We start from the raw sequence: 6,781 nt of genomic DNA on the forward strand, positions 1-6,781 counted from the left end.
TTCTCTCCCTCTTCCTTTTCCTTTCTTCTCTATTTTCTCTTCTGTCCGGAATAAATTACTCCGTAGCCCTCCACTACGGCTTCCCTTTCTCTCTTTCCACTTTCACTCCCACCTTCCTCCCTTCTATAGTGAACTACAATATTCTAGTTTACTATACTCCCTTCGCTAACGGCGCGGTTCAGGTGTCCACAGAAAACAAGTGAGACAGTTACCGCACCCTTCCCTTCCTATAAATTAATCCTTCTGTTTTGTCCGCACGAGGCCCGATTACTGTACCGGAGTAGCCGGGATCGAACCCGACTTCGGCGGCAGCGTTTCAATGGAGGCGAAACGAAGAGGCGCCTGTGTGCTGTGCGATGTCAGCGAACGTGAAGACTCTCACTATATCCCCACCATCATAGTTTCCGCGGCACCGCGGTACAGTCAGCAAACACCACCTAGACTAGGTGGTGGTGTGTCAGCGCACGTTAAAGATCCCCAGGTGGTCGAAATTACTCCGTAGCCCTCCACTACGGCTGCTCTTTCTCTGTTTCCACTTTCACTACAACCTTCCTCCCTTCACTTACGGCGCGGTTGAGGTGTCCACAGAAAACAAGTGAGACAGTTACCGCGCCTTTCTCTATTATAAATCAATCAATCAGGCAGCGGAGGTGGCTTCAGTAGCAAACCTGTGCATTTTTATTTCCTTCTTCCTAAGCCACAACAGCAACATCATTCACCGGCACATTCGCAACAAATGCGTAGCAGAATGCGGCACTCAGGCTTTCGTTGGTTGGTTGGCTCACAGGAAGGGAAAGGCGCAGTATTTGTCACACTTGTGTCTGTGGACACCTGAACCGCGCCATAAGGGAAGGGAGGAAGGTGGGAGGTAAAGTGGAAGGCTTTCGCTTTTCACCACTTTAGTCGCCGAAGTGTGTCGTTATTTTTTGCAACTGCTTTCAAGGCGTCACATAATTTTGCTGGTATTATTTAGCGCATTACGTACAATTTTATTATGTATAACCTTTCTTCATTCATCTTGATATGTTTGCTGCTGCTTCCTGGTTTCAATCTGGCACCTTTCTTCGCCCTTTCAGCAAATTTTCCTCAAACTCGCACACGCTACCGCTGCACCACGCGGCACGTTCCACGCGATCTGTCGAGAAGACGAAGAAGATTCTGAGCAGCAGCAAGAGAAGCTCGTCCCTCATCCTGCTTTTTTGGAAGTTGCAATGGTTGAAGAATCGCACCTTATCTTCGACATTCCTCAGGACGAGATTGTCGTCGTCAGCTCCTCTACTACCAGCGTGAGTCGTGCCGGCGGCAGGAGCGTGCGGGCTCGCCCCAGCGACGCTCCAGGCTGCAGCGATGCTGTACAAGAGGAGCCCTTCGTGCGCATTGCCGACCAAGCCGAACCTGTCGACGCGCCTGACAGAGCGGGTGTAGGCGGACACGTCAGGCCTACTTCGGAGTTCGGAAGCCCCATCGGAGGCAGCAGTGTTCGCGCCATCACCTTCCTACTCATCAGCGTCGCCTGCCTACTCCTCGTCGGTTCTATGGTCCTCACGGACATCAACAAAAAAGGCGGGAGGGGTGCCGACTTCGAAAACAGCACCGACGTGACAACCGCCGAGGCCAAGACTGTCCTGGACAGCGGAGTGGTGCCTAAGCCGTCAACTGAAAGTGGGGTTAATAGGCTGGCGCCGGAGGAAAACCGCAACTTTTTCGCTAGGCGACCTGCAAGACATTCTCGCGGGCCAAAGAAAAGCCTGCACAAGCTTCTCAATGGTTCTAAGTGCACAAGCAAGGTGTGCGTTGAGCAAGGCGCCAAACTAATCGATGATCTGGAGCCCAAGATCAGACCCTGCGACGACTTTTACCAGCATGTCTGCGCACGCTGGCAACACCGACAGCCAACAAGCGTGCAGAGCGACCGCGTATCCGTTGATTACGCTCTCGTGGATCTATTCAGCGACCTGCTGGTTAACGTCATCCGGTCGGATGCGACGCCATTCCCTGAGCTCAAGTTCTTCATTGACGAGTGTGTCCGGCCGCAGCCAAACCTTTTCCGCAATGTGCGAGAAGCGCTGCTGCGCCACCTAGATCTCAAGAGCTGGCCCTACGATGAAGACAGCTCAATCCCCGACCAAATGTTGTCGGCCAAAGTGGGGAAAGTGTTGTCCGAGGTGGGTCTGGAAACTCTGTTCAGCGTGTATCGTGGGCCTGTCAGCGCTGTGATCGGGCAGCCCCGCAACCTCCTGCTTCGGCACTTTCTTGGCTCGGAACCGCAAGTGGCCGGTCGCTTGCTCAGTAGGGCTTACGAAGCGCTCGTCGAAACGGCGACCAAGAAAACTGCGGCCGCCTTTCAAGAGTCGGCGATGACGAACGTGACGGCAATCGAAATGCAACTTCGCCGCATGCTGCGCGCTAACCAGAGAGGGCTGGACGCGAGTCGACTAAAGAACTGCACGACTCGTCAGATGATTGACCTGCCCAGGCTCGGTATAATCAATACGCACAGATTTCTCGAAGCTGCCGTCGGATTGGATTCTTCGCTCTCGGAGACGACCAGCGTCCGCCTGTCAGACACACAGTACTTCGACCGAATGCGCACCCTTGCTCTCACGAAGCACGACCTGCTTAACTACGTCACCTACCGCGTCATCCTAGAGCTGACGCCGCTTATAAGCAACTGGACTCTTCGATCAGCTCTCGCTTCTGTGGCATATTCTCGCTACGCAGAGTTCTCCGAGAGGCTCGATCCGGCCCAACTGTGCATTCGATTCCTGGAGCGCTACGAGCCGGTCGTGCCCCTCTATATCTCATTCAAGAGAGCACTCGAGTTGCTGGGAGGCCCAACGGTGATTCGCACCGTGCTGGACGTGCTAAAGAAGGCGTTTCTCAGCGACCTGCAGAATTCCACAATGTTCTCTAACGCCTTCAAGCAGCACGCCGTCAACCAGATTAAGGACATCTACTGGGAGGCCCTCATGCCTTACTGGGTGTCGGAGCAAAAGGCAGCCGAGTCATACGCCGACGGCATATACACCAACAACCCTCGACACCCGGTCCCGCATTTCTTCTACTTCTGGCTTCGCACGGCCGCTCAAAAGAAGCGCGAGTTTCTTTTCGGAAACAAGAGCTCCTGGACAAGCGGCTTCCTAACGGCGTGGGCGACTCTGGACCCACCCTATGACCACCTGGAAATCCCGCTGCCTGTCTTCGACTTCATGATGCCCAACGAGTCGAGCATAACGCACCTGCATGTTCCGCGCGTAGGACCCAGAGTATACCGCGAGCTCCACCGATTTCTGTGGCACGAGGCCGTCAACTTCGACCTCGAAAAGCCCGCCAGCGAAGAGTCACACTACTTCGATAGGCTACAGCGCTGCCTGCAAAATCAGTACCGCAACATCGATTTCAACCCCAGTCGCATCCCTTTCAATTCGGCCAGGACGTCCGTCTCCGACCTGCTAGACCTGATGGCGGTGCGCACTGCGCTTCGGGCTTACCTGCACCAGCTGGCGGCGCATGATGGCGACTATCGCCTAGGTGGTGCGCCCAACCTAAGCGGCCAGCAGCTGTTCTTCCTCTATTACGCGCGCAGCCACTGCGAGAAACTTAATCCGCGCTTCATGGTCAAGCTGATGACGAACGGACCGGACAGTCCTGCCTGGTATAGGGTGAACGGGCCGCTACGGAACATGCACGACTTTGCCATCGCATTCGGCTGTCCGCCGGGCACGTCCATGAATCCGGCCGACAAGTGCCTTTAGTGAATTGCGTCGCGCGCCTAAAGACCCCATGAGAGCCAGTATGCATGTGAAGTGCTCATCTTAGGTTCGGAAAAAGTATTTTCCCCTCTGCCATTTATTTGCTGTATGTATAGTATGTCAATTTGTGCGCGAAGGCTGAATTCCTGCCTCCGAGAATATAGACGAATTATGCGTGGCTCGTGATGCCGACTTTGTTGCGCTGTGAAGCAATTATCGATCATACTGTACAATGAGACGTGCAGTGCATTATGCGCCATCTTTTCATCACTTGAGAGCATTCATTGCTTGACAAAGCCCCTACTACGCATGTTCAGGATCATTCTAGAAATATTTCTTAGCGGGACAGCTTGTCATTGTTTCTCGCTGGAAATAAATGTTAACGCTTTTTTTTCTTGTGTCAACAATGAAAGAACACATGCTATAATATCGCCCTTCCTATAGTAAATATGATGAATACATGTTTAGTTTGACTAGGTACAGACTGTTAATGCGATGGTAAATCTGGCCCCGTCCTGTTTACTGGGAGCTTTCGTCTCAACAGCATGGCTACAATGAACCTCCGTCGGCTGCCATGAGACAGCACGAGCGATTCTAAATATCACGTCTGATGCTTCGGCGAGTGGCACGAAAATCGACTCCGAATTTCGTGCTCCCATTTTTCAACCGATGCGCAGGAAAGGCAGTGATGTAAATTCAAACTTGAGCGCTTCATTGCACAAGTTAAGTGAAATGGCGAAAAAAGCTAGGAACTAGAAAGTCGTAACTCTGTCCAGCACGCAACACAAACCGCGGGAAAGTCTTTTTAAGCGCGTGTTCCATCAATTTAGCATACCTCCACTTCGCCACCTCGAACTGAGAGTTGTTATGGTTGTTGATCTAAGCGATCAGCCAGGAACTGGGAGGCACAGCTGAGTTTACGTGGCGAAAATAAAAGTAATACGATGAGAAGTCAAAACAAGGCCAAACTGGCGAAGCAAGATAATAGCAGGTGACAGAGAGCGAAGGTGACCAAGATCATATATACTGTGTGCTATTTTAACTGGCGAAACAAGTACACCTGTGGCTGTACCGTAATATGGTTGCGTCAAGTGATGTCAAGAGTGGACTGCTCAAACTACGGCCAAGCTGCTTAAGTGCTCTTTCAGCAAACGCGTTCCCAAGCCCCTGAAGTGGTGGTGAAAAGGCTAAAAATGGTCTGTTGTTTCCAGTTCGCCGCAAAATCCGCAGCCGACGTAAACCGCCAAACTAGATATCTTTAGATGAAAATTTAGAGATGTGAGATACGGCAGCTGAGCGTCGTAAGAGAGGCGTTAGCCTTTCGTGTTCGACAAAATTGCATGTTTGTGAATATCTGGGACGTTACACGGCAGCATATTTAAGAGAAAACGATTTAGCGCGCTTAATGTGGAGCGTCTCCGAAACGTTGCTGACGGCATAACCACTTTAGCAGGTAGGTAATACGAGGCCACTAAGGAGCACCTTTTTATGTTATCGGCTAGCTCATTTGCCAAACCATGGTGACCAGGTACCTCCTTTGCCAAAAGTAGCCAGGCTGCAGTCTGTTTCTTTGTCCTCTACTCGAGCGCTCGCATCAAAGCTAGTGAAATAAATCTTTTATACGAGAAGCCGAGCCCTCACCTTTAGCTTTCGGGATCAAAATTGCAATTTTTTGCTGTTTAAGACCTGTGCTAGCCGACTGAGAAGCAAGCCATGCAGTCTGGTTACTTTTGGCAAAGACAATGCTTATAAGTACAAAGGTAAAATTTTGAGGCTGTAGGGAAAACAAAGGGTCTAATATGAGTGAGTAACAAGGCGAAATAAGTTTCAGTAATGACTGAGATGAAGAAAGGGGTCACAAAAAGAACGATCAAGCGCTTGCCAGGGATAGCAATTGTAAAAGTAGCGTGTAATCCGAAAAACGCAACAGATATGCGCAAAATGCCGACATATTATTCCCATACCTGCTTTTAGTTACATTGTGGAGCATACGATCCTGCCACGCTTAAGTGATCTTTCTGAGAATGTCTAATTGAAAATACAACTTGGTAAAATTCCGTCATTTTCTTGTTGTAGTAGATGGTTGCCCTTAGGCATAGTGAAAAAAGGAAGTGGGAGTGGGAGAAAGTTTGGAGAAGCACTGCAGACTGGTCTTACTCAAAAATTCGCTGAAGTTCCCGATAAAGCGATTATCTAGTGTCCACTTGCGATAGCTGCATTCAAGGCCCTGCAGCAGGATTACTTTCCTTGGGTACCGTTGTCTCACAGAAACCACAGCCGAGAAAGTCCATAACAGGGATTTCATATCACACAGCTCAGGAGAAGCAGTACAAATGCGGGCAATTTGCTGTCACTTGCAGCCGTTTGTTACGCCACCGATTACACACAGGAGGCGTCAGAGCCGCTCCTGCCCGAATCCGGCACACATATACCGTCTGCTCATTTTAAACGAATTAAGGACCCGCTATGAAGGGTGCTATAAACGCACAAATTTCAAGATAACGCAGAGTTTGTTTAAATATTGCCTGTAAGCTATAAAAACGAAGCAAGTCGAGCAAAAAAAAAAAAGGAATGGCTGGCAGTGGAAAATGGACTACGATTGGAGCAAACGTGATTCGTATATCTTGAGGTACATTTGTACAGTTATAAACCTAACTTTTCAGAGTAAATTGGAATCGGAGCTTCAAAGTGAAGCACGTTGTTCGCCACAAACTTTTGAAAGGTTTACAAGAAAGAGCAACAAAGAGTGACATCCCTGCAGTTATTCTTTCATACCGTCTGCCAACATTGAGGTGACACTTACGCTAGCGCGTGGACAACAGTGCGAAATCGGCCAATTAATCCTCTACAGCATCACACGCAGCCTAGCGGCAAGTACGTCTAGCTTTTCACCTTTCAGTCGCCGCCTGCATTCTCTACTTTGGGCAGTGACATCGCTGTTGAGACGGTGCTAATTTACAAGACAGTGTCCTTTCCTTCTACGCCTTCGCACAGCCATTTACGACTTGTATGACGCGCCTAGTTACCAC

General features: G+C 50.2%; 1 protein-coding gene across 1 annotated transcript; it reads left to right on the forward strand.

Moving 5' to 3' along the window:
• Positions 1 to 1,211: 1,211 nt before the first annotated feature.
• Positions 1,212 to 3,755, forward strand: LOC146188066 (membrane metallo-endopeptidase-like 1). The gene has a single exon (XM_084603073.1). It carries the CDS (start codon positions 1,212 to 1,214, stop codon positions 3,753 to 3,755), a length of 2,544 nt encoding a protein of 847 aa, XP_084459199.1.
• The last annotated feature ends 3,026 nt before the right edge of the window (positions 3,756 to 6,781 follow it).

The sequence above is a fragment of the Amblyomma maculatum genome, chromosome 5 (genome assembly GCF_055883805.1).
Source record: "Amblyomma maculatum isolate TAMU_Amacu chromosome 5, ASM5588380v1, whole genome shotgun sequence".
In the NCBI taxonomy this organism is placed as follows: Eukaryota; Metazoa; Arthropoda; class Arachnida; order Ixodida; family Ixodidae; genus Amblyomma; species Amblyomma maculatum.